The sequence below is a fragment of the Tinamus guttatus genome, unplaced genomic scaffold (genome assembly GCF_059628265.1).
Source record: "Tinamus guttatus ecotype Peru unplaced genomic scaffold, ASM5962826v1 Tinamus_guttatus_pri_ptg000515l, whole genome shotgun sequence".
In the NCBI taxonomy this organism is placed as follows: Eukaryota; Metazoa; Chordata; class Aves; order Tinamiformes; family Tinamidae; genus Tinamus; species Tinamus guttatus.
This window is the reverse complement of record NW_028289049.1, coordinates 959,345-985,150: the sequence shown is the minus strand read 5'-3', so window position 1 is coordinate 985,150 and position 25,806 is coordinate 959,345. Positions and strand designations below refer to the sequence as shown.

The window sequence follows — 25,806 nt, the reverse complement described above, 5'->3', positions numbered from 1 at the left end:
TGAAGGAAATATCACAGCGCCTTCGCCCCAGGAGACTATCTACTTCTCTCGTATTTTTCCACACTTAAATTCAGGTGAGAAAGAAAAGTGCGGCATTTACAGTTACAAGCATTAATATCAACCCACGCTAAGGAAAAGAATGTGATTGAGTTCTACAAAGCAGTTCACAGAAGGATGTTCCTAGTGATGACATTTCCACTCCGGTTTGGCAGGCTTACAGTGAACTTACAGTGAGACTTGATTTTTAATATAAAAAATACTAGTAACAAAAAAAAAAAAAAAAAAAAAAAAAAAAAAGCAGAAAACGAGAAGGCTGAGAGCACATAACACCAGCAGGCCACATGCTGGTGGATGGCGAGCGAACCTCAGCAGGGCTGCACGGGCACTGCCCGGGATCCCTGTGGAAGGCCTGGCTGCGAATCGGAGCGCACGGCCACGGGCACTGGGCTCTGGCTGTTACGAGACCGCAGACAAGGAGATGCGCCATCCTACTGCGGTAGCTCCTGCAAACTCGCACAGGACTGTGGAGTCAGCACATTGCTCTCTGCAGGGATAGAGCCTCAAGCAAAACCCTCCACAAAACCGGTTCCCTCGAGATGGAAAGCGTCTCTGAGGGACGAGGCTGCTCGCGGCCCCAGAGCCGATGGGCGGAAGATGTCCGAGCGCTAGAGTGACCACTGCTAAGCTGTCCTGCTCGCTGCCGCGGTGCCGGCTCACTCAAAGGGAGCCGAAGAGTCCTCGGACCACCAGCGTCAAATCCCGACACTCCGGAGCTACGTCCCAGTTCCCAGACTGCCACGGCCAGACCAAGCTCCTGCCCTTTGAACCGTGTCACTCGCTTGGGACATCTCGGGACGTGGCGTCCTCGCGTGCTGAAACGATGCAGAGAGCAGCTCACTCCCCGGGAGCGAGCAGCAGCTTTGCGGATTTGGGCTTTTTTTCTTCCCCGCCTCGAGTCCCGTATGGGGGCGAGTACATGAATTAGGCCTACTTAGAAAGGGGAACAGCAAACGACGGCTTCATGGGTACAGCGTAGCACAAAGCCACTTCTTAAGATGTACTACATGGTGCCCAGCCAGGGAAATGTTTAATGAATCCGTGAGCGTTGTAGCAAACCAGTTCTGGCATTGCTGAAGATCAATATAAAGGACAGGGTGCACTGGGAGCTGGCGAGTTACCTGCTGCTCTGAGAGCGGAAATGGCTTGTGAGGCATTTAAGAAAAAGGAGCTCTTGCCTTTTTCCAGATATCTCATTTGGGTTGCAAAACAAAAAAGACGGAAAGGCCCAATAAGAGCGACACCCCAGAGAACACGGTCTGCAATTTAACACGCACATTTACGCTCCAAATACATTCAGCCCCTGCAAGAGGTAAAAAAAGTTACCTAGAAAACTTTTGCTGCAGGCACAGTGATGCACATTCCGACCTGACATTTTCTCACATTCTCCTGAATACAACCAAAGAAGGGACTTCTTGGTCCCTTATAATCTTCCCCTCTTAAGAGGCATAAGAACCTGAGTGCTTAAAACACAATGGCTGCTGGATAGCACGTATTAAAAACAAACCAAAAATAGAAGTGCTAGTTGCATGAGGGCAGGACATAGTTTACTGATGAAATGCCGAGAGAGGGAAGGGTCTGCAAGGAGCAATAAAATATACCCTGCATTTCTTATTCAGGTATGAAATGAAGCTGTACTTACCAGAGGAACTGACTTCTGATGTTACATGCACTCTCCCCAAGCCAGAGAGCAGCATTTAATCAAACGTAAACAAGGGGTAGGGGAAAGGGGATCTACCTATAATAGAAAGCTGCCATAAATTATTATAGTCTTTATTATTAACGATCACAGATAATTACAACCTCGCTTTTTCTGCTCCACAGCAGACAGAAGTTTCGCTGCAGGCAGAAAGCGACTGGCTAATTAACAGCCTGAGGAAGACTTGCTCCTTGCATTCGTCCCAGATCCCCAGCGTGCCGAGAACCCGTCAGGAAGGCTCCGGGTGCCGTGTTGTGCTTACAGCCAACACTCACACTCCGAACACGGCTCTCCTCTGAGGGGGGTTATAGTTACAACAGGTAAGTTTAACCAATGAACGGAGTGGGCACTGTGGTCAGCTGAAATACATCCACTGGAGCAGGTTTCTCTGAGACAAAAGTTATTACTTAAGGGCGATAACTTGATTTGTTTTTCCTAGAAAGTCTTCTCATTTCTGCTGCCAAAGGATAGAAAGTTTGGTCTCGCTTAGGCCAGCCAATAATCCCCTCCTCCTGCCCTGCTCTTTTCTAATTCTGGTATGATATAAGCCAAATAAATCCATAAAAATTCATGAAATTGAATTAGAAAAGAGGTTTTAAACTGAAAGTTGGAAGCAAATGCCCTGACCATGTATTCACTGAGGCAGGCTAAATAAGCGCAGTGTCAGAGTACAGAAGACACGAATTTAATGCACAAACGTGCGCATGCATCCTTGCAGCACGTATGGACACATCAGCTTCTGTGGGTCAGAGGGCCCAGAGGTATCTGTTCATTTATTTTTTAATACCTGCATGCACGCAGACGCTGTATGCACACACGTTGCTGCAGGAACTCAAAGCTCAAAGAAGCGTTTGCCATAATAAGCAACCTTTGGCAGAACAGCAGCTGATGTACTTTTTGAGATCTCATTGCTTACTTTTCCCAAATGACTGGAGAAAGCACAGTTAAGTCTAATGGAAATATCATCTGAAAGCAAAACCAAATGCTCTTTAGTACGGAAAACTGCACCGGTGCATCTAGGACAGCTTTTGATCATCAGTGCTCTGGGACCATGAAACCCACCGGCTAGATCATGAGAACACCTGGGTCACCAGCACAGGGGGTCAGGGACTGCTCTGCACGGCATTTCAACTATGAAACAGAACTGGATTCCCACATTTTCTTTGGAAAAGCTTCCAAGGTCAGCAGCAGTACAGCTCAAGAGAGACCACTATAAAGTACACCGAGGTGGATTCTTGTTTGTCTGCTGGGAGCTACATGAGCCTTTTCACGGCATCACCGAGCGGTTGAGGATCGAAGGCCTGCGCACGACCTGGCATCGCCCGCCTGCTCGAGCGGGGCCACCCCGAGCGCGGTGGCTGGTACCGCGCTCGGCGCCTCCTGAGGGTGTCCAGGGAGGAGACCCCACAACCTCCCTGCACCTGGGCCCACTTATGCTCTTGTCACTGGCTAGAGAAAATTGCAGCATAGCCCATTTTTCTCAGTATCTTCAGCTACTTCCAAGGAGCAGCTTCCAAGACCAGCTTTAACTGTTGGTCTGTTACTGTTTATGGAATTCGGGATAGGAGAGGTGTGAACCCGCATTCAATTCGAATAACACCCAGCTGAAGCTCCCGCTGCCTTTGGTTCGTATCTAACCAAGCCCTTTGAGCTGCCTCCTAGGAGCAGCAACTGGCCAACTTCCCTGCCTATGCCAAGCTACAGAGGCCACTCATGGCAAAACCCGCCAACGCTGGACTCCCAGGATCCGGGTGTCTGCGTCCCGGGAGGTTCTGGAAGGGTGTCCTGCTGGGCCAGATCCGAGCACCTCTGCCCTGCAGCGCAGGGCCCGAGGGGCAACGGTAATAAATGAAAAACCGGCATCCTCATCTCTAGTATTCATTAATGCCCCCTGCACAAGGTAACTGATCCAGACAGTAAAGACGGCTGCTTTTGTTAGAAAGCAAAACAGAACACTTATTTATATCTTAACAATGGAGAGAGGTTGATTCATCGAATAACATCCATTTTTTTTCTTTCAGTTACTTACAGTGGATTGTATTTTTCTAAACCCAATTACAGCTTCTTCAAGAGGCTTTACACACCAGACGCCCCAGTCTAGGCCAAAAATTAGCAGCACTGATTATATAATACACAAAGCATCTCATAGTAAATATAAATGACCTGGTCAGTCCACCATTAAGAGAACACAGTTCTTGAATAAACCTACATTAGTTGTAAAGCTAGTACTAGAATAAAGCACATGATCACAAGAGCCATGAACTTGAGGCACGGTTTTCCAGCTAGCAGCTTCACTATGTTGGTGTCCCTGCAATTAAGGATGTTTCTCTTCCTCTGACTGGGCAAGATGCAAGAAACCGAAGCACTGAAACAGTTAGGGCACATCTAGGCCTTTGCTCCCATTTAATCCAAATTTTGCTTCGGTTGTCAAGAGTGAAGAACACACATCGCTACCTACACAAAGCTGAAGATAGGAAAGTCACACTTTTGAAAGAAATGTTACCAGCCACTGCTTCATTAAGCAAAGCAGTCAATCCAGTAGTAATGCCTCCAGGGGACTTTTCCACGCTGAACGCTACATGGAGCGGGTATCCAAGTGATCCCTCCCTCTGCCTCCTGTTTCTCTCTGAAATAGTAGTAATAACAAAACAAAAGGTGTTTCTCAAACTTCGGCTTTTGCCAGAGAAGCTCAACCTGTTGCCCTGGAGCCTCCCGAGCACCCAAGGCGGCACAGAGCAGTCCCTGCTGACAGCTCCGGCACGCGTGTCCGGAAAACTAAAGCGTTCCCTTCTCCGCGGGGAGCAGGACCTGCACGGGAGCGCCGGGGTCTGTTCTCGCCCAGCAGCAGGGAGCGAACCAGCGCACTGACGTGGCAGATCACGGACGTGAGTGGACTTGTTTTAATCCGAGGAGGAGACTCTCTGCAGAAGCTCCCTAGGCAGTTCTGGAAACTGCTGAGTTACTGTACTGCAATTACAGTATCTTCATTTCAGCGTTTTCTTTCTTCTTTGTAGATCAAGATAAGCAGCTGAGAGAAGCAGCTGGCAAAGAGATGATCTTTGAAAAGCAAACAGACACGTAACTTACCTAAGACCAAATTCTAGGAGGTAAGAATTGGAGCTTACCGTCTTTCACAGTAAAGTGCAGTGGGAAGAGCTCTTCCCTATCACTGGCTCAGGCAGATACAAATACCCATCTAGTGTATGCTGCATCTGCAGAGCACTTCCAAAAATCTAGCATGAATACTGTCACGTTCTTATTATATATAGAGGGCATAATTACTCATTGAGCATGTGTCACTGCAGACTCACTCAAGTTCCAAAATCCACTGATAACCATTGTGGATGCTACAAAATTGCCCATCAACACCACCTTCTAAGCATGCCCATGATGAATAAACAGGTCCTTTTTTTCATGCACTGGTAACATCTACCGTGGAGCTCTGTCCTGTTATAAAAGCAGCAGTGTTAGTCATTGCAGTAGGGTTAGTTTATACAAGATTCTGTTTCATATAATTTATGGAGGTGAAACTTACTGGCATATCTGGCTGCAGCCCCATGCAAGCAAGCAGAAAGCAAAAATACTTAAAATGGAAGAGAGAAACTGGCTAGCAGGCAGCTACACTCACCCTTTTGTACAGCCTATGGTCCACCAGAGGGCTTCAGACAGCAAAACAATACCAAAGAGCTATTAGCACAACGCGGCAGAAACGGTTCCTTACCAACAGCTGCACGTCAGGGAGGAGGAGGAGACGCACACGCGTGCTTGCCTGGAGAGAAAGACCCCTTCCCACCTCCTGCCTCCTCCTTACCGGGAGGTAAAGCACCGTCCTGCGTTTACGTATTTTAAGGCGGGAAATAAATAGGTAAAATAAAACCAATCCCGTCATCCTGGTGGTATTTCCAGCCGCATCCAGCCTTCCCTTGCAGCGACTGTCTTCTCTATCTCAGTCCAAACACTCCTCCGCAAGAAAACACTATGGATCACAATCACAGCCTAGCAGTGGTATAGCCACTGTCTCTCAGGGAAGTAAAATTTTCATACGAATTGGACACGGAAGAGGAAATTAAACGTCATTGAAAGATGACGGAATGGAGCACATGTGGATTCAGCTCAGCTAGCCCAGAGCCCCTTCAGAGCTCTCGCTTTTCCTTACAGCTCTGAAGGATTCCTCTTTGGGAAGCGCTCGGGAGGCGGAGCGCTGTCAGAGCCACTCGCACAGAGCCCCTCGGCCGCCTCTGGAAAAGCGGTCTGCTCGCAGCGAGGGAAGGATCCCGGCCGGGAAGCCGGTGGGAGCCCGCGCGCAGCCGCCCGGGCTCGGCAGCCCTGCGAGGCCAGGAGCGTCGCTCCTCTCGTCTTGCGAACAGCACTTCGTGATCGAGCAGGCGGGGTGGTACCATGTTATGGCGGATGCATGTTTTTTCACCAGATTTTTGAGAATATGACAACGGATGGATAAATACACACTTTTTCAAGACCAAATGAAATCCATACATCCCTGATCATGACTGCTGCTGATGAATGACTACACTTGCTACCCCAATGCCTGCTAATATCCAGCTATTAGAACTCCAACACCTTGGCTTTCTGTAGCAATACAGCCAGTCCAAACTTCTGGGTCTTTTCTGATTTTCAGCAATTTCTACACAGTCTTTACTAAGAGAGCCTCAGCCTTGGGGCATTAACTGTTTCAAAGCATCTGAAATTGCATCTGACCAGGCAACAAGAGTAGGTTCAAGAGATCAGAAAACGGAGACCAACAAGACTAGGAACACTGCCCTGGAGCCTCAAGCTGATACACATCACGTTTGCTCTACTGAATATTTGCACCAATAAGATTATTGATAAAAAGATAACAAAACAGGACACGAAAACCATTTAAGTTGTTCTGAATGCTAACAGAAAGGGATGTTTCAGAAGTTGCTTAAAGGAGCCTTTGATAAAACAGAAAAAAAAACAGGAACAACAACAACAAAAAACCATGTGGTTGCTGGGAAAATCCCTGAGCAATTGGTGATAAAGGCTACAGAGTAACATAGAATCACAGAATCCCTAAGGTTGGAAAGGACCTTTAGAGATGATCTGGTCCAACCCCCATGCTAGTAAAGAATTGCTTACTGGACCAAGGATAGAGTTGTGGATAAAAACCCAGAAATTTACAGTCTTAGCATTATTGATATTAATAATTGAGACAAATTTTATCCTGCGAGTGTTCTGGCACTGGCAAATACTAGAAGAAAAAACAGGAGGCAAAAAAAAAGAGAGAGAAAGAGAGAGAAGAATCTATTTGACCTTGTTTTTTTTTTGTTGGAGAAATTACAGAAACATAAGCATGTGATTATTTTCTGTTCAGAAGGAAAAGCACTGCAGTTTTGAAACGCAGTTCCATCTTCAGTGGAAACATAACTGCTTCCTTTGTGCTGTTGCAGAAACTCTAGTAGTCTGCAGTGCAAGGTAAAGACAGGGATTTTACCTCCTCCTTGATTTGATTTCTTACCTAAGGATATCCAAGAATATCCAAGACCTTTATCTTTCTCCAGAGATGCCCAGCAGCAGCAACCACTCTGCTGCAGAGAGAATGGATCAAGCTACAGGGAAAGGGAAGGGCCTCCCTTGCAAACGTGACCGATGGAATGAGTGGGTCTCGCTCTAGAAAGGAAGCGGGAGATGCTGAGAAAGAGGAAGTTGCTGAGTTAAGAAAGAAAAGCTGCTGGAATCGCAGGCAATTTAAGCCCTGGAGAGTCTAGGTTACCAGGCAGGTGGAGACTTCTCTGAGCACAGTTTAAAGCTGTGGTGCATCCTGCAAAGCACTGTGAAATCCAGTGATGGGGCTAGTTACAGAGACTCTGTGGGTGCACATGTTTAAGAGCCTCTGGCCGTTTGACTCCAGAACTCCCACAGGTGGGAAAAGGCTATCGCTTCACAAGGGACGACCTGGTATCAAGCAGATGTCAGAGGACACAAAAGGCTGGAGTCTCTGTCTGCTTCAAAGGGACAAACTGCCTTAGGAACCAGAAAATGAACCCTTCAAGCCATCCACCTGCCTTGCTGAGAGCAAGAAGCCACCTCTGCTTCTTCATGAAATCCTGTGGCTGTTTCGGGTGCATTTGAAATTGGTCTGGCAACCACAAAGCCCTCTTTTTTGTCCACATGTGCTACTTCCCGCTGAACCTGCCTGTAAGATTTCCTTCCACAACCTGAGCTACACTAACTTCCTGCAAACCACAGCTCTGAACTCTCCAAAAAGGACCGAGTCTGTTCCTAAAAGCAGTGCCCCTTATCAAACCTGCCTCTCTGAGCTCAGTTTGTTCAAACATCACCAGGCTGTACTACACATGCTTCAAAATACAGCAGGCATTGCGTCTGAACAGCTCCCGCGTGCTGTTGGTGGATGAAATGCATGTGTGGTGAGAATGGAGGGAGCTGGGTAAAAAACATCTGAATTCGCTTTTGCCTATGTAATGTTGCAGTCTGCAGTCTAATCATACACAGGACTCTCTCAGTAACACATCATTAGCTGCAGAGAGAGGAGCACTGGTACAGGAGAGCTCGCTGCCACATGTTGCCAGCGAGCACTGGAGCCATCGCACTCAGCTTCCCATGCGAGCAGGAGATGATTCACGTCCATGCCTCTGGCTGCACCCCCACGTTCCCGGGGGCAACTGTGGGGCAACTAGCATTTGAGATAAGTTATCTGCTGTTCGGCTGGCACATTCCACCTCTCCACATTCAAAGGAGCCCATCTTTGATGAGACTCTACCATTAAAACCACTTCCAATGTACAACAGATGTTGTGGTGTTTTGTGCTTTCACCACGAACCAAGAACACTGTGTGCAGCGTGTAGGCCTGTTTAGCAATTACGAACTAACCAGCTATCATTCAGTGAACTTTTTCTTTCAGACTTCCTCAAGCCCGACCTTAGAAGTCACATGCCTTGCTTTGCTGAAGTTTGCTCCAAGTTTCCTTATTCTGTATCTGCCCAGCGCAACTTGGGCAGCTTTACCTGGAATGGAGCTGAACACGATAATTCTCTTTTAGCAACAGTCCTAACAGATTTCCTTTTTGCCAGCGTGTCTTGAAAACAGCTGAGCTTTGCTACTTGATTAAAAGATCTGTAGTGAGCTCATCTGTTGTCCTTTATGCTGCAACTATCGCTAAGGCATTTGGATATACATACTCTAAGGAAGCTCAGAAATGAACAATAATAATAAAAAAATCATCTAATACCTGTGGCGGCAGCGTCGTAAAAAACGCATAATCTTGCGAGCAGCTTGATCCTGCTTCTTGGTGAGCAGACTGCTTCTAAACAGAAGAAAAGAAAACATCAAGGCATGGGCAAGACTGGGTAGAAGAGTGCTAAATATGAAAATAAGCACTCTATGAACTCCTGTCCTTGTTTCACTGGCCTTTAGCCAGCACAGCCCTGCCTAATCAGCACTATATAAAGATCCCGGCAGGGTGTAACAGCCTGTGAGCTCACCTGAGTTTCTGCTGAACAATGGCAGCTGCTCGACGGTTTTGCCTCCTTTTCCCACATTCTTTGTAGCTGCGATAGTACTGCTGGATTAGCATTGCAGCTCGTCGGCTCTGTTGGAATTTCTTCTGCTCATAATAGCTTCGGAATTTGCTCTGGATAAGAATGGCAGCTTGCGTCATCTTTTTATAAAGTGCATACTACAAGAGAAACAAACAAACAAACGAGCTAAGGCACTCCAGTAAAACGAACAAGAGGATGGTTCCTGTGGTGAAAGACTCTTGAGCCACTAAGACACAATGAGCAGCCAATGAGCATCTACTGCCTGGTTGGGAACTGACTGAGAAATGGGCTACAAAAATCTGAACAACGCTGAAATTAGGTGCAGAACCTAATCTGCATCAGGTAAGCAAGTAATTGTTTTGCAACGGAATAGCTTGATGGGATTGGGTTTAATAACTAGCTGGCAGAAGCTGTGCAAGTGCACGGTAATGTTGAGCAGATCCAGCTGTGCTCGACTTACAAGCAACCTCAGAAAGACTGGAGTTGATCCTGAGTCATGTCTATATTGCTCTGTATTTGTACTGAAGTGGGTCTGAATTAGACAAACTAATTAACTTAATTTAGAGGAACTATTTTTTTCCTTTCCATGCAGCAAAACTAATTAGAAGGTTCAGAACACCGTTAAGACTCCATTCCACGTAGCCATTGGTTGTCAAGAATCAAACCAACAACAGCAAATTATGCCCAGCTAAGTAACTGTACAGGGAACGCAGCATGAACGACTATTCCAAAATATCAACAAGTGAAATAAAGGAAAATACAACGTGGCATGCTTTCTTAGAGAAAACAAAAAGCTTTAGAAGAGATTTTTAAAGAACCTAGTTTGCTGTTCACATGTGCATTTCACTTTCTTATGGCAATTAACTTTGAATAGCCAGCTTGAACAGTGTCACTCTTGTTTCTATGCTACAGAACAGTGCTGCAACTCTTGATTGCTCATACAGCCTCTTACATCTAAGCATTTCAGATGGAATGGCATATTACTCCAACTTAAAGAAAATCATTTAGTCACACAAGTCCACTATCGAAGCCAAGTTACGTGAAAGGGTCTTTTTAATGATTATGCATTCATACATATTTTTAAAGGTCACCTTTATTAAAGATAAACAAAGATCTAGAATACTTTATGCAGGTTGCGTTTGCACCTCTGAACTAATACTATGACAGATGTTTTCAGTGTTTGCTGACCTTATTTTAGGAATTCTAACACGTTAGTATCTGTTGTTCCTGGACAGTTTACCAGCTATGACTTCCTGCTCATTTTATCAGAAGACTGCCGAGACACAGACACAGCAGACACTGCTCTGCACTGGGCACTGTCCTAAAGTAGCTTAACGGAGTGCTTGAAAACTGATGTTTGTCTATTTGAAGGAGGAAAAAACAAAATAAAACAACAACCCAGAATCCAAGTCAAGCAAAAGACTCTCTGATACCATTACAGACCACCATTTACCAAATTTCACATTTTGGAATTGAAGCAGTCATTAGGTACAGTTTTATTTTGTCATTATTTATTTGCATTGGTTTTGTTTTGCTGCTTTTGCTTTTAAACATTTTTCGATAAACGGACTAGACTGTCGTTTATAAATAAGCCTACTCATAGGCTGATCATGGTTTTCCTTCCAGTTTTTAGCCCAGAGAGGACTTCTGTGGCTGAGTTACAAACCCCTGAACAGAAGGGTTCAAAGGTTGAACAGAAGGGTTCAAAGATGAAACAGTGATGTAAGCCATGGCTGTTCAAATCTACCAACCTAAGTCTGTGCTGACCTCAATAGTACAGTAACATAACAGAGGACTCAGGCATGTGAAAGAGAAAAGCAGAGTCTCTGCACACACTACACCCCAGTATGTTTGCATTCAAGATATCAGCTACTCAGGTACTGAGACCGTGGTCCATCCATGACTGCCCAAATTCCCTCTCCTACTCCTCTTCCTTCCCACTGGGAAGGGATAAAGGCAAATAGCACCTAGTCTCCATGCAGAAGTGAGGCCCAGCTAGTAGAGGGGCCCCAGGAAAGCTTGGTTCACTTGCCCTAATATAATAGTATTTCGATGGGTATAAAACCACAGTGTGTGAGGAAGCTGAGGATAAAAAAACGCCCCTGGGGAGTTTCTCTCCAGAGAGAGCATGCCTTGTGCCCAAGATAGCTTTGAGAAAAGCTGAGCTGATTCCAATATCTGGTTAGAGCAAGATGTTGCACTGCTGGTAAATCCTTCTTTACAGGAGAAAGTTATTCATCATGCACAATTTAAGACTGGCATTAACACCTGTGTCTCCAGTATGAGCAGCAATGTACATGAGGGTGATCTCAAGAAGTCTGAGCACAGGTATTTTACAGGTGGACTTTCAAAATATTTTCACAGGCAGGCAGAACGCTACTAACACTGCTGCATGGGTGGCATGTGAATGCTCCCTTGGAAAGCCTAAGAGCAACAACAAAAGAAGGTCTGTCCTCTGGAAACAGACTTCAGAACCCCCCCTCCTCAGCCCAGCACTGCTTTGTGAGGCACCTGTAGAAGCAGGAGATCTTTTTCTTTTTAAAATTAATATTATTTTTCTGCTGATGTGCTGTGGCACAGCAGCATCTGCCTAACTCCCAAAAGGGGTTTGATTTGTCACAGTGCTTCAGCTACCACAGGCATTTACCAGTGGATACTCTTAAAGCATTGCACTAAATGCCAGCTTCTCCTGGTTTCTACGGAATGTGAAAGCTTGTGACCCAACGGGAATGGTTTCCAAAACAGTGTTTGTATTTGTATTACCTTCAAGGCTATCCAAGTAAGCTTAGGGAGAAACAGAAAATACAAGGTTAATATTAGTTCTGCAAATAAAGATTTGAAAAAAAAAAGAAAAAAAAAACCCAAACCATCTTCTTTCAAAAAGAAATGATTCCAGGATCCAAGACAGACTCTATCAAGCAGGTTTTCAAAGGTATTAACTTTGCTTGCAATGGAAGCATCACTTCAGAATGACAGCTATAGGACAGTTTGAGGGTCAATTGTGATGCACTCTACTAGCACCAGAAAGGCTTCCCAAACAATTAATTTTGAAAGTTGCAAAACAGCACAAGAATCTCATCTTTCATTTCAAGTACTGTGCTTTGAGGTATCAGACAGCCTAAGTCTGATGGGGTACCATGAGAAGGATGTCGGCTCTACCTGCCAAAAAATAAAGCGGGGGCAGCAGTAGGGGAAGGAAAAAGTATCTTCTTTTTCTGGGGTTGAGAACTCAGCCTAAAATCACCTCTCTAAAATAGTTTGGAGAACAGTCTCAGTCCTGGAACAACTTGCATCAACCTAAAACATTAGATTTTTCTGCAGTTTAAAAGTTTGGCACGTGCAAAATGAAACAGCCTATTTTTTTCATCTTCACCCTTGTCAGAGGCTCAACTTCAATTTCACAATGAAATTTGGCAAGCAACTAGTCAGAAAACAGTCTCAGTAGATTACAGCATATATATAGGCCAATATGAAACACAACAGTTTCCTCTATCTCACAGTAAAAATGAAGGTATCATGACAAACAAAATCCTTTCAAGGAAGTGCCCTCTGAGATTAGATACAGGATCCAAATTTTCTTCCCCTTCTAACTTGGTCTGAGGAGTCTGTGTTGCATATTGAAAGGCATACAGAAACACAGTGGCATAATTCCAATTACAGAGGGCTGCATTCATGACACTATGGTGTGTATTTCCTCAAGAAGCTCATTTCCTTATTTACCTGTTTGTATTTTCGGTAGCAACGCTGAATGACTGCAGCAGCCACCTCTTGCTGTTCCCGGAGAGGACAGCCCTGTGCAGAGAAGCAAGAAGTACTAAATACTCAGACTGCCCCAACAAAACAGGATAGATAAGCTCCTCACAGTCACTTCAAGAGCTCCTACTTCTAAATCTCATCCATCAGGGTATGTGACCCAATTCTGTTCCAGGCATTTACAGTGAATGTAAGAGGCAAACCCTCAAAATTGATGTTTACCAAGCAGGTGCCCAAGTGACACCTCTGGAATGTACTTTTAGGATACACTTTGGGACTGCTGTGCTCTAGCACAGAGGGAATGCTACATAATGGCTTGCTGGTTGCTGAGTAAATGTCAACAAGCGAATGCAAGAAGCATTGCAAAAGTTATGGTAGAAACTCTTTTCTTTGTCTTAGGAGTGGATACAACCCCTTATCTACATGTTATTTCTTAACAAACTAGACTGTCTCCCACTTAAAGAGAAAGACATAGGATGCTCCAGCCACTTACCTTGTATTTCCTGAACACTGTCTGGACGAGTTTGGCAGCTTCATAGAGCTCTCTCTGCTCATGATCGGACAGAGTTAACTGTGCAAACTCATTCTCTACCTTCTCGCTGGTGGATGCACTCAGAAATTCGGACCAGTCTGCGGCCGAGGGAAGGCTGGGTTTCTCAAAAGCTATTTCGCTGATCGGTGAGCCTGCAGGGCTCAAGCTGGTGTTTGAAGAGGGGGTCAGGGGTTCACTATACAGAGTTCTGAAACACCAATCACAGTAGGAATTACTGGGTCACAAACCAGCAGCACTGGCATTACAAATAAGAACTACAACATTTCTAAGCTCAAGGGAGAGACTCGCATTCCCCTACACCTCTCCAACCCAAATTCCTCTCTTGCACCACCTTCCTTATGCTTGGCAATGGAAGAGAACTCAAACTCTGGCCCTAGGATTCTGCTCTACTTTCAGACGTGCTTCCTCTCTTATCATATGTAGCATTTGTAAAAAGGTTTACATGGGGAGATGACCGATAGATGGAAATTCAGTGACAAGTTTAGACTGACTGCTGCGTATACATCTCACGTTTATTTTCTTCTCACAACTATTCTGTCACTACAGAAGCCTGTCTGCTGTTCAGCATTCACATGCAATGCGCTTATATCTCTATGAAATAAATGTTTGCCTTTTTCTTCTGTAAAAATAAACATGTTTCTCTGAAGTTCAGATTTAGTGGGTCTTTCAGCATTTTTATAAATTTTTGACTGTAGTACTACAGAATATGCTGTTACCTACTACAGATTTCACCTATTTCTTTTTTTGCTGACAAAAGAGGGACTTCTCAATTCAATTTCTCTCAACCGTTTTTTTTTTAACTTCTGTTAGCCACATTTTCACCTCTTTCCCAACATGAAAACTTGCATGACACTCACTGGGAAAGCTACATATTTTCATTTCCTTGCTTCAGACCCACAGCCATCAGCTAACTCAAGTCAGTGAATTACAACTGCTCACCACGCCGGGAGTTCAGACACTCACAGACACTGACAGTTTAGGCAGCAGTGCTTAAACCTGCTCTCAGTGCGAAACTTTGTGTTTCTGCCCGCTTGCTGCAGCCACCTGCACTCCCCACAAGCTTGCAGGTGTACTGGCAATCTTATGTGTAGGCGCGAGAGAGCGGTGAGGCCCACCAAGCAGCACGTGCAGGCTGCAGAAGCAGTGCGTGCCCCTCAGCCTTCACATCCCCCGAAAACCCAGAGCTGTTCCTCAGCTGCTGCTAACCTCATCTGTGCAGTACTCGGCAGATGATCGACATCAGCAAGGTAACTGGCCAGCCAGCTCATCGTGGTGCTCATGGCAGTACTGTCCGTTCTCTCCGCCAACAGTGTCTCCATTGGCACAAAATTCTCCCGCTTGATCCTGTCAGGCGTAGCTTCAATGATGTGCTCTGCAAGTGTCATCATGTTGACCTGGAACGGAGAGCAAACATTCACTATGTGGTAACCGCATCCTTACATGCTACAACCCACGTTTGCATCTCAGGGAGAGAAGCAAGCCTGTCCCTGGGTCCCCAAAACCTGCAGTAGAGTCATAGAATCATTACGGTTGGAAAAGGCCTTCAAGATCACCGAGTCCAACCGTGCGTTGGTGCTGTACAGCAGCACCTAATCAGCACTGGTAGTTTATAAACTATTCTGCCTTTCAGGGGCCTTTATCCCAAAGGATCTAAATACTTGTTTATGAATCTGCTTAGGTGGTAGCTGCACTACAGTCTTTCTCAGCATTACAGAAAAAAAACTGTTAACCAAAGGTCATTTGCTTTTCTCTTCTGAAGAGAGTGCTGCAGAGTTACACATGATGAAAAAGAGGCCTGGAAAAGGTGTATGAGGAACCTATGCCATGACCCTTTGCTGTATGCTGCTGACAGTTGTCAATATCTCGTTTCCGAATGAAAAGTCATTTTGCAGCTCTCTCCTGGAGGAGGCCAGGGGAAGGACAGGAAATGAATCAGCGGCCAAGCAGAGTGACAGCCACAGGAATCTGAAATAGCACCTGTAGACATCGGCACCAAAAGGCGCTCGCATTGTTAGGTAGTCAGTGTCCAGGGACAGATGTGCTGAAATTCTTGAGGCTGCGCAATATTTGCTCTGCTGTAGTAAACATGTCTTTATGACATGACTTTGCAATCAGAGTGACAGAACAACAAAGGCAAATTAGTGACAGTGAATTAGTGACCCCTGGGATCAAGCTTCATCAGGAATCCTGCTGAACCTCCCCCCCCACCAAAGCAAGCATATGAGGAGCTTGAAATACAGCGAAGAAAAAGCAGTTTCTGTTTGGCAGGAATCTACTTCACCCATCGCTACAGCTAACCTCCTTTACTAACGTGCCTGGGGAGGCAGGAGGGTTGCCTTCTTTTCCCTTGACACGTGCCCCTTGTCCCCCACTGATCTACAATCACTGACACACGATCACTCACAACGTGCGAGTGAGTGAAGCGCTCTGCTGAGAGCGCCGGGCTGGCTTCACAGGCTGCACATACTCCTCATGACTCTTGCTTGCTCAAGAGTTTTTTTTGTCCCCCCACATATAATCCATACAAACAAGCAAACCCCATCCACAAAGCAAGAGGCAGGATCTCTGAACTACACCCATCTGCAAGCTGTGGTATCTTACCACAGCTCTCCCCTGCAGAGCATCTGGTGCTTTCTGCACGCTGTCCCGGCGTATGCTGGTGCATGAGCCTAAATGCCGCCAGCCCTGCACCCCGGTTGAAAGGATGCCCCTTGGAAATGGGAGCAAGCATGAGGCCGCTGCAGTTACTGCCTCTTTCTACAAAGCACTGCTCAGTGGGCCTGCTGTGCCTCTACACAGCGAAAAGGCCTTCACAGAAGCTTCTCACAGTTATGTTTCATGTTCCTTAGTGCAGCTACCACGTTCCCTGAGGTTAATGGAGAGAGAGAGAGCGAGCTCTCAGGCCAGATGATCTTGCTGCTATGGTTATGTTTACCTGCAAGTCATCCATGTGGTGTAAGCAGTCCTCCTCCCCTACATTGTCCCTATAGGACAACAGCTCTGCATCCACCATCTCCCTGTCAGTCATCATCAGCACATTCATCTGCTCTCGCTGGCATAGCCGATGAGCTACAGTGTCCTTCCCCAGTGCAGCCCCCTTCTGGGTCCCTGCCACCTGCACTGCAGACACACCAATATAAATGTCTTTTGGGTTCCATTTGATTCCTTCTTGGCTGCCAGCGCCCCGGTACCCAGTAACTTCTGGGATGTGCTGGGAGAGCTCCTGGCCATAGTCCCTTATCCCTTCGCTGGGGCTGATTGTCTCGGTGGTGGATTGCTTGGAGCTGGAGCTTTGCTTTCTGACACTCGGTTGTTCCAGGCTCAGTGCTGTGGAAAGCAGCTTCTCTTGCCGGGCTTGAAAATACTCAGGGCTCAGTTTATGCTTTTTGGGTGCTGGGTAATCTTTCTGAGTCTCGCTGCTGTAGTAACTGGAAGGTTCAGATCTTGGTCGTCTCAGCTCTGGAAACAAACAGATCAATGGTCAAAATGAAATAGGTGCCATGTGGTCACAGTAGGAAGTACAAGAGCTCCTGCTGCAGGTGGAAGCTCAAGCCATGTGCTAAGGCACAGAGTGGCACGTGAAAAAGCCACTACCGTCACCCAGGGAGGGTACCACCCCCACCATTCTCAATACACGCATCTTTCTAAAGAGACCTTCTCTCCTCTTCCCTATAGTCATGCAAGTGTACAGAGCACGACAGGGAGACACAAAAGAAAAAAAGAACATGGATAGATGAGTTGCAAGGGGCACCAGGCACTCAGGTGAGCTCCTTGGACCAGATTTTTTTTTTTTTTTTTTTAAAAAAAACACATCACACATCAGCAAAGCAGGACTTACCCTCAGGATTGTTTTACCTGTGTTTGTACTGGAAATCACAGTGACTCCCTTCTGAGGCTCTTGAGAGGCAATAAGCTCACTGTGCCACTGGGACACCCAGTTCTCTGCACTGGAATCTGTGCTCGATGGGCACTGAAGTCTGGGACTTTGCCCAAGCTGGGCCTGTTCATCTCGCTGCAGCTGCTCTAGGCACTCTGCCAGCTTTACGTGGCCCCGAGAGCGGGCAATAGCCAAGGGCAGTCTCCCAAGGGAGTCCGGAATAGAGATGGCTCGGCGGTCCCACTTGTACAGCACAACAGCTGCGTCCATGTGGCCCAGGGCACATGCCCACATCTAAAAAAGACACAGAAATGACCCACTAGGAGACCGGTCTTCTTGCTCCTTTCCTGCTAATGCAAGAAAGTCTTGTCTTCAACTCACACAAAAATTATTCTTACAAGCAGAACGTGAAAAACCACTGTGTGCTTCAACATCATCACCTGGCCTTTAAGAGTGTCCCTCCTATACCCAGGGCCATAAGAGAGGATTAGAGGACGTTATTCTCTCCTTTGAGAGATGTCACCTGCCAAATGAGGCCAACAATTTCTTACTTAGTAAAAAATGTAGGATTTTTCCTAACTGCAGAATATGTTGGCATCACTGCCGAGGCTGAAGAGCTTTGCACGTGGGAATCCTGGAGATCAGAGGCATGCAGACAGAGCTAAAGGAAAGGAACAGCAAGCTCAACATTCCGTTGCTCTAAATTGGGATGTATTCTGGTTCTGCCTACTTAAGCTTTTTGTTTGAATTCCCAGTGAATACGACCTCATGGTTCTAATGACCAAGACATGGTGAGCATGTTGCATAATCTCTACAGCCCATCAGTCAAGCAGGACAACTTGACAGAAAGCCTGTAAGGACCTCTCAAAAATATACCCTGTCTGCTTCCTTTCCTCCAGTTACTCCATGGCTTGGATTCTTGGTGGCCTCTCTCAGCAAAGCGCTGGGAAGCAGACAGTGCCATGCCCGACCATTTATGTTACGATAAAAGAAACACAAGGAACATCTAACTCTTCCGTGCACACAGCACACCACAGAAACAAGACACCATAGCCCTCAGGAGGATCCTTCAGACTCTCCCTGCTTACCAGAGGCGTGCAGGAGAAGTGATCCACATTCAAAGGGTCAACTTCCAGCTCCAGATCAATGCTGTCTGCATGTTTGGTGCTGCAGAGAGAACAAACGTTGCTCTGTAGACGCGTCAGGAATTTTCCTAGAGCTACAGCTGTACTCAGTGCACAGCGCAAAGTTGTTGCCCATACATGCCCATGACACCTATTTACTGCAGCTGGTGCCTGCACGAGGAGGGCTAAAAGCATGAGAAATCCAGCAACCAGACTCTCTTTCTTGAGAGAGACAGGTCCTGCCAGAAAAGGGGACAGGACAAATTCTCATACTGGACACAAGATACTGTTTGTGAGGGACAACTGCACGCCTGGAGCAAGGACAGCTTATACATGCTTCTGCGATGCCTTTATGGAAACGCAAGAGTCCAAAGGGTCAGGTCTTACCGCCATTTGATGAGGGTCTGGATCAGTGTAGCATAGCCCTGGGCAGCAGCTAGGTGAAGCAGTGTCATTCCTCGGAAAGTCTTTGAATGGATCAAGTGTTTGGACTTTGCCCAGCAAGCACGACTCATCATCTTCTCGCACACCACCACTACGCGGCTCTCAAAGCAGCTGCCCAGTGTCCCAGTCCCAGAAACGCACTGCAACACCACACACATCCCAGTTCAGCCACGGAGGGCAGCGGCAACCTGCCCTACGCAGGTGACCGGTCACTTTTACAAATACTGAGACAGTGGCAAATTGGAGTGAAAGCGAATTGTCATTAAGGACACCCACAACCTAGGCACAGTCTTTAAGAGAAACTATAATCCTTTCCAACCCCCCAAAAAACAAACTCTGGGCAGAAAGCCTAATGCTGCTGCGCCTGGGCACAGCGCGGTTCATACCTGCACCTGAGTTCCTCCACTCCCGCTCCCATTGCCCCCGCCTCCTGCTCCTTGTTTGTGCTGCTGGGATCCTGTCATTTCAGCCATTCTCCTCTCCATTTGCTCCAGTCGCTCCAATATCGACATCCTGAACTGGTTATCTGGTTTGAAGACAGACAGAAGCAAGATATTTGCATGTAAAGTGAGCTCCAGCCTACTGGAAAAAGCCTGCGAATCATGCAAAAGATTTGCTCAACTCGGTAACGCACAGGAACAGACTTGCCCTGCAGCACCTTCCAAAGCACTGCAGTGATCAGCTCAGCCAAACCTTTTGTGTGTAGGGCAGATCAATGCAGTCTGAGGGGCAGCAACACAGAGGGCTCTTTTTGCCTTGTGGCCCCCAGGAGAAGCTTCGGGAGGGTGATGTGTGGCGAGAAGTTAAATGTCTGGACGGTCTTTCTGCAAAAGCTGCAGCGCCTAGGCCACCCTCCACAGATGTTACCTGCCTCCATTACAACTGTATGGACTAGAGATAGTTTCTTCCTAACGCATAATAGGGGATCCACGCTACGGGATAGTTTTTTTGGTTTGGGAGGATTCTGTCAACATTGCTGTCATGTTAGGAGTGAATACAACAAGCTGCTGGGAAAATACAACACTCGTCCCAGCTGGCTTCTGTACCTGTGGGCACGATGGGGCAGTGCAGAGCACCAGCAACGCTGGAAACAGACCCAGTAACGGCAATCTGTGCAAGAAAACAGTGACAAGGTTTCAAAGGAGAAAGCCTTCTCTGAGCAACCTGCTTCCACACAGAGCTCTCCCCGGGATGCTGCAGGACTACTTGCTGCTCAGCAAACTTGTCGACTGCTTCCAGCACGGCCCTTTAACCTGCTGACTTGATGGGCAAAGCATCCAACATACTTCACCCAGGAAGATGCAACTTGCATTAAAAAATACTTGACAGACACCAGTCTCTTTGCATATGCGACCATATGCAGAGCAGTGGCAAGAGACAGCTCAGGTCCGCTGGCTACACCCACTGCCTGCCCCTGCAAAGCTGCCGCGGTCTGACAGCGAGCAGAGCGCGCCGGGAGCTCCCTGCGGCAGGCAGGGCCGCAGCTCGCCATGCCCTGGTTGTCCTGCAGCACCGGGAGCTCCCGCAGCGCCCCGCGGCAGGCAGGGCTGCAGCTCGCCATGCCCCGGCTGCCCCGCAGCACCGGGAGCTCCCTGCGGCAGGCAGGGCTGCAGCTCGCCATGCCCCGGCTGCCCTGCAGCACTGGGAGCTCCCTGCGGCAGGCAGGGCTGCAGCTCGCCATGCCCCGGCTGCCCTGCAGCGCCGGGAGCTCCCTGCGGCAGGGCTGCAGCTCGCCATGCCCCGGCTGCCCCGCAGCACCGGGAGCTCCCCGCGGCAGGCAGGGCTGCAGCTCGCCATGCCCCGGCTGCCCTGCAGCGCCAGGAGCTCCCCGCGGCAGGGCTGCAGCTCGCCATGCCCCGGCTGCCCTGCAGCACTGGGAGCTCCCTGCGGCAGGCAGGGCTGCAGCTCGCCATGCCCCGGCTGCCCTGCAGCGCCGGGAGCTCCCTGCGGCAGGGCTGCAGCTCGCCATGCCCCGGCTGCCCCGCAGCACCGGGAGCTCCCCGCGGCAGGCAGGGCTGCAGCTCGCCATGCCCCGGCTGCCCTGCAGCGCCAGGAGCTCCCCGCGGCAGGGCTGCAGCTCGCCATGCCCCGGCTGCCCTGCAGCACTGGGAGCTCCCTGCGGCAGGCAGGGCTGCAGCTCGCCATGCCCCGGCTGCCCTGCAGCGCCGGGAGCTCCCTGCGGCAGGGCTGCAGCTCGCCATGCCCCGGCTGCCCCGCAGCACCGGGAGCTCCCCGCGGCAGGCAGGGCTGCAGCTCGCCATGCCCCGGCTGCCCTGCAGCGCCGGGAGCTCCCTGCGGCAGGGCTGCAGCTCGCCATGCCCCGGCTGCCCCGCAGCACCGGGAGCTCCCCGCGGCAGGCAGGGCTGCAGCTCGCCATGCCCCGGCTGCCCTGCAGCGCCAGGAGCTCCCCGTGGCAGGCAGGGCTGCAGCTCGCCATGCCCTGGTTGTCCTGCAGCGCCGGGAGCTCCCTGCGGCAGGGCTGCAGCTCGCCATGCCCTGGTTGTCCTGCAGCGCCGGGAGCTCCCTGCGGCAGGCAGGGCTGCAGCTCGCCATGCCCCGGCTGCCCCGCAGCACCGGGAGCTCCCTGCGGCAGGCAGGGCTGCAGCTCGCCATGCCCTGGTTGTCCTGCAGCACCGGGAGCTCCCCGCGGCAGGCAGGGCTGCAGCTCGCCATGCCCCGGCTGCCCTGCAGCGCGCGCGGGGCACGTGGGCAGCTACCCGGTCCCAGGCAGAGCCGGGCGCACTACTGGCTGCTCTTGCCTGGTCCAAACACCCCTATCTAGCGTTAGGTCCTTATTAGTAGCTCAGCTGCTGTGTTGATTGCAGGAAACGCTGCAGGAAAAGCTCTGTCCTCGTGTACTGTCGGTTGTTGTCACCCTGCGGCCTGTCCCCGAGCGCCACAAGGAGACGCGTTTTCCCGGCAGGTCTTTGTGGGGGCAGTGCTGCAATGCGCTGCAGTGCGGCCCGCGCCGCTGCCTCCTCTGCGCCGCTGCCATGCGGAGCACGTCCGCAGCCGGCGGCGCGCGGCCCTCTCGCCGCGCCGTGCGCCGGGGCCGCGAGGGCTCCCGGAGGGGAAGCGGCGGCGCCGGCTGCGGGCGCACGCGGAACGCTGCTCCGCTGGCGGCTACGAGAAGCAACACACACCACGTCTCGTATCAGCGTTTCCAGCTGCAACCGCAGAAAGTATCATTGTTTTAAAAATAAGAAATGTACGAAAAACTGTTACTGTAGGGCAATAAGCTCCAGGCTTTTACAATGCTTCCTTATTGCAGGGACTTGCTCCATTTAGTTGTCGAAAGAGAGCAATTCTTCTGTGCAGTCTGGAGCAGCAAGAGAAAATGATTCCACATAGGTACAGATTTATGCTGTTAAGATAACCTTTGGTTTTCTTTTTTTTTTTTTCCCTTTTTTTTCTAACTGAGAGTGTTTTCAAACAGAAATGGGTGGACCCCACACTTGTGTCAATTTTCCAGACTTTTTTTTTCTTTCTTACTTCCTTTATAGGTCACCTCTTTTGTCCTTAAAGAGGGAAGTCCCCATCTTTCCTGATGGAGCAGCCAAGAACACTCAACACTTCCTGGACACTTCTCTTTAGAGGATCAAAGTTACTACAGGGGAGGTCTGTCAGTATCACTATCCCCATCTGAAAACACGGAAACAAGGAAAGACACTGGGAACTTTTCTTCAGAAACAGACAGCGGTGTGAATGGGACTAACCCCAGGTATGCCCATTCGGACCCTGGGACAGTGCTCCTGGGGAGCACTTAGGGCAGGACTACCAGTTTCCAGGCAGCACAGGGACCTGCTCGACCTAAGAGGTGCCTGGAGGTCAGACACCAGGAGCCGATGCGCTCTCAACCCGCACCCATGAACACGGGCGCTCCCCGCAGGTGGCTGCAGAGGCTGCTCAGCGCGCAGGCCGCTCGCACGCGCGGGCGAACAGGGCAGCGGAGCCCAACCCTGCGGAGCTCCACGCGCCCAGCACGCAGCGAGGGGACACACGGAGCCTCTGCGGCGCCTGGGGCGCTGGGAAGCCCTAGGCAGCAAAGGGCTGGGGGCAGCGCGCAGAGCAGCCCCACGCTGCCGCTTCCATGTGCTTAAACTTGCTGCGTGAGCGGCTCGAACAAGGCCACGACTGACAGAAGTGACAAAATTCCCCACATACAACGTTTCTGTAACCAGTTCCCTGGGGTCAAGCACACCAAAGTGTTTTCCTGGGGAAACTCTAATTGCCAAAAGTCATTGCTGGCAAAGACCAAGGAACAAAACAAAATGAAGCGTAAATTAAAATTAAAAGAAGAAGAAAAAAAATAGAGTTTGAAGGTGCACAATTTCCTTTGCAATAATGAAGATACGAGCTATCGAGGCTAAGGTAGATCACTGCAGGTATCAGCCAGAGAAGTCCCAGGCCATTTATCTTATATCTTATATTTTGCTAGACTCTTGTGCAGAACCACCTACTCAGCAGGCAATGAAGTTACATCAACACAGTTTCCACATTCTTTTTTTCTCGAGTCAGCAAAGGATCCCATGACAGACACCCACAGGGCACTGCAGACAGACTCAACAGCATACAAATCAAGTTGTCAAAATCAGCTTCTCTTATGCTCTGTTATTTACAGGCAATCTAAACTGCTCATGTTTAGCACAGGGAGATTTCTTGCACTGGAAGCACCGTAAGTCCCAAGTGAGGCCAAGACACAGGGCAAAGAGCCTGAAGGGAGCTCAACACTTTCAGCAGGGACAGAAAGGAAACTGCTGCTTGACCAGATTTTGACTCGTACTAAGAAATTGGCTGGAGTCAGGAGAAATCAAACATCTTTTTCATTTCCCTAAAATCTGAACTATCCTTTGGATCTGGAATGAGCTTCTCTGTAGCACGTGTTCACAGGAAGCTTACTACCGATCACGGTAAGAAGAGCAAGTGATGAATAAAACACTCCTGGAGCTGCCAAACGGCTCCGGCGAAGCCGTCTGGGAGGAAGGCCCGTGTACACCGGTCACACTGCACAGAGCCACGGCGTGCCCGGGCAAGGCCGGCGCCTCGCACAGCGCCACAGAGACGGTCCCGGCAGGACTGCCCTGGCTGCTGGGCAGCGCGTCCCTTAGGGCGGATCGGATCACTGCGGGGATTAACTTACAGTGAAGCTGCACGAACAACCGTGCCAGGCAGCACAGAGGATACAGGGAAGGGGAGTACACGTAGATTGAGGGATACTGTCCCTCAATAAGGCAGATTAGAAGTTTCCCAGTAAAAACCCTAAACAGACTTAATTTAAACTACATATCATTTCACTCACAAATGTGAAGGTGCTTTTACTAGGAAACTTGAAGCACCTGCTAAGAGCTCGTAACAACTCCTTACTACAGCGCAGAGCGCTCAAAACACAAAGCTTTGCGCGAGTCAAGAGGCAGGTAAAACTCTCTCCGAAGGGAACCTGCATAACAAGAAACAGCCGAACATCCTAAGGGGAAGGAATCTTAAACACCCTGAAAATAACACCAGGGAACTAGAGGCGTTTGTGGCCCAAGAAGCGCAGGTGACCGCAGCCACGGGGCCGTTTCTGCACGGAACTCTGGGCAGCGCGGGCAGTAGCGCCGTCAGCTTGCCCCTCGCTCGGACCCTCTGCGCAGCACAAACCGCGAGCACCTTCCCTAACACCGCGTCAGTTTAATCTGCTTAGGTACTCATTTCTGAAGAGCTGTCTCTACAGAAACAAGTATTTCTGCAAATGAACTTCAGTAGCAGTCTTGACTCATTTTACAAAAAGGTCTGTTAAACAGTAAGAGATTATAGACTACAGTCTCTAGCAGCAAATCAAAACCCTTTAAACTTAAGTAAGAGGGATGAGACTTTCCCCAAGCGGTAGCCTTTATATCAACAGCAATAACGTCCTGCTTTTTCTTCAGACTTCTCTTCCCTGGAGCTCAGGGGCAGAGCGATTTGCAGTGTCCAGGAACAGCTACTTCAGCGAACTGAGGGAGATTTTAGCGATACCAGGTAAGCCTGGAGCTCTAGAAGCAGGTCACAGTGCTTAGAGACGCTATGGCCCGTGCTGTCCAGGATTCCGCACAGAGACGGCCTGTTGTCTGCACTCACCTGCACTTCTTGGGCCACAAACGCACCAAAGCAGCCGCACCATAAAGGACGCAGCCTCAGACACGGGCCAAGAGCAGCCTGGGCGTCACGCCGGCTCCTGCTCCTGCGCCGGCGCCGCTGCCCACGCGCCACGAGGCTCCTCGCAGAGGAGCACCCTAACGGAGCCACGAGCAGCAAACTCCTCGCGGGACTCCGTGCTATACCTGTGCCATGGAACTGTAAACCCAGTAAAGCATCCGACTCACAGAAACTGCAAACCCAAGAAAAATCCCCGGACTGAGGGATAAAATCATCTGAAATGACATCTGTTTCCTACAAAAAATAGATATAGTGCAAGATACCAAAAAAGTGAAATACTCAACTAGTGAGCACAGGAGATATCCTTCCCCGAGAGTTTTCAGTGACGGGTCAGGCATGGTCCGTGTGTATTTACACTGCCTCCAGGCTCGGAGCGACCTGCGTGATGTCTTCAAGTCCCTTTGCTAGTTCTATTTTTGCAGTAACCTGGCCAGAACCGGCATGCACTTTATTCCTAAATTCCTCAGGCAAGGCCTGGCTACCAACCTCATCATGCACTGCATCAGCCACGTTATGAAATTACGGAGGGGAGACATGGCTAAAAGGCCACCCTTTCTCCTGGGTGCGTCCTGCTGCGGTAGAAG

General features: G+C 49.0%; 1 protein-coding gene across 6 annotated transcripts in view; it reads right to left on the bottom strand.

Annotated features, from left to right (window-relative positions):
* Nucleotides 1–25,806, bottom strand: part of CAMTA1 (calmodulin binding transcription activator 1) — a 161,290-nt gene that overhangs the window by 4,682 nt on the left and 130,802 nt on the right. For 2 of the 6 annotated variants that reach the window (XM_088533712.1, XM_088533716.1), the window contains 12 exons: nucleotides 19,432–19,571; nucleotides 18,989–19,185; nucleotides 18,566–18,644; nucleotides 17,456–17,771; nucleotides 16,536–17,059; nucleotides 14,807–14,994; nucleotides 13,541–13,787; nucleotides 13,015–13,086; nucleotides 12,058–12,078; nucleotides 9,238–9,431; nucleotides 8,985–9,059; nucleotides 5,385–5,415 (listed from right to left, as the gene is read on the bottom strand). In XM_088533712.1, the coding sequence (XP_088389838.1) occupies nucleotides 5,385–5,415; nucleotides 8,985–9,059; nucleotides 9,238–9,431; nucleotides 12,058–12,078; nucleotides 13,015–13,086; nucleotides 13,541–13,787; nucleotides 14,807–14,994; nucleotides 16,536–17,059; nucleotides 17,456–17,771; nucleotides 18,566–18,644; nucleotides 18,989–19,185; nucleotides 19,432–19,571 (2,084 nt within the window). The remainder of the gene's footprint in view (nucleotides 1–5,384; nucleotides 5,416–8,984; nucleotides 9,060–9,237; nucleotides 9,432–12,057; nucleotides 12,079–13,014; nucleotides 13,087–13,540; nucleotides 13,788–14,806; nucleotides 14,995–16,535; nucleotides 17,060–17,455; nucleotides 17,772–18,565; nucleotides 18,645–18,988; nucleotides 19,186–19,431; nucleotides 19,572–25,806) is intronic. The other 4 variants (XM_088533714.1, XM_088533717.1, XM_088533713.1 and 1 more) reach the window with 3 other exon arrangements.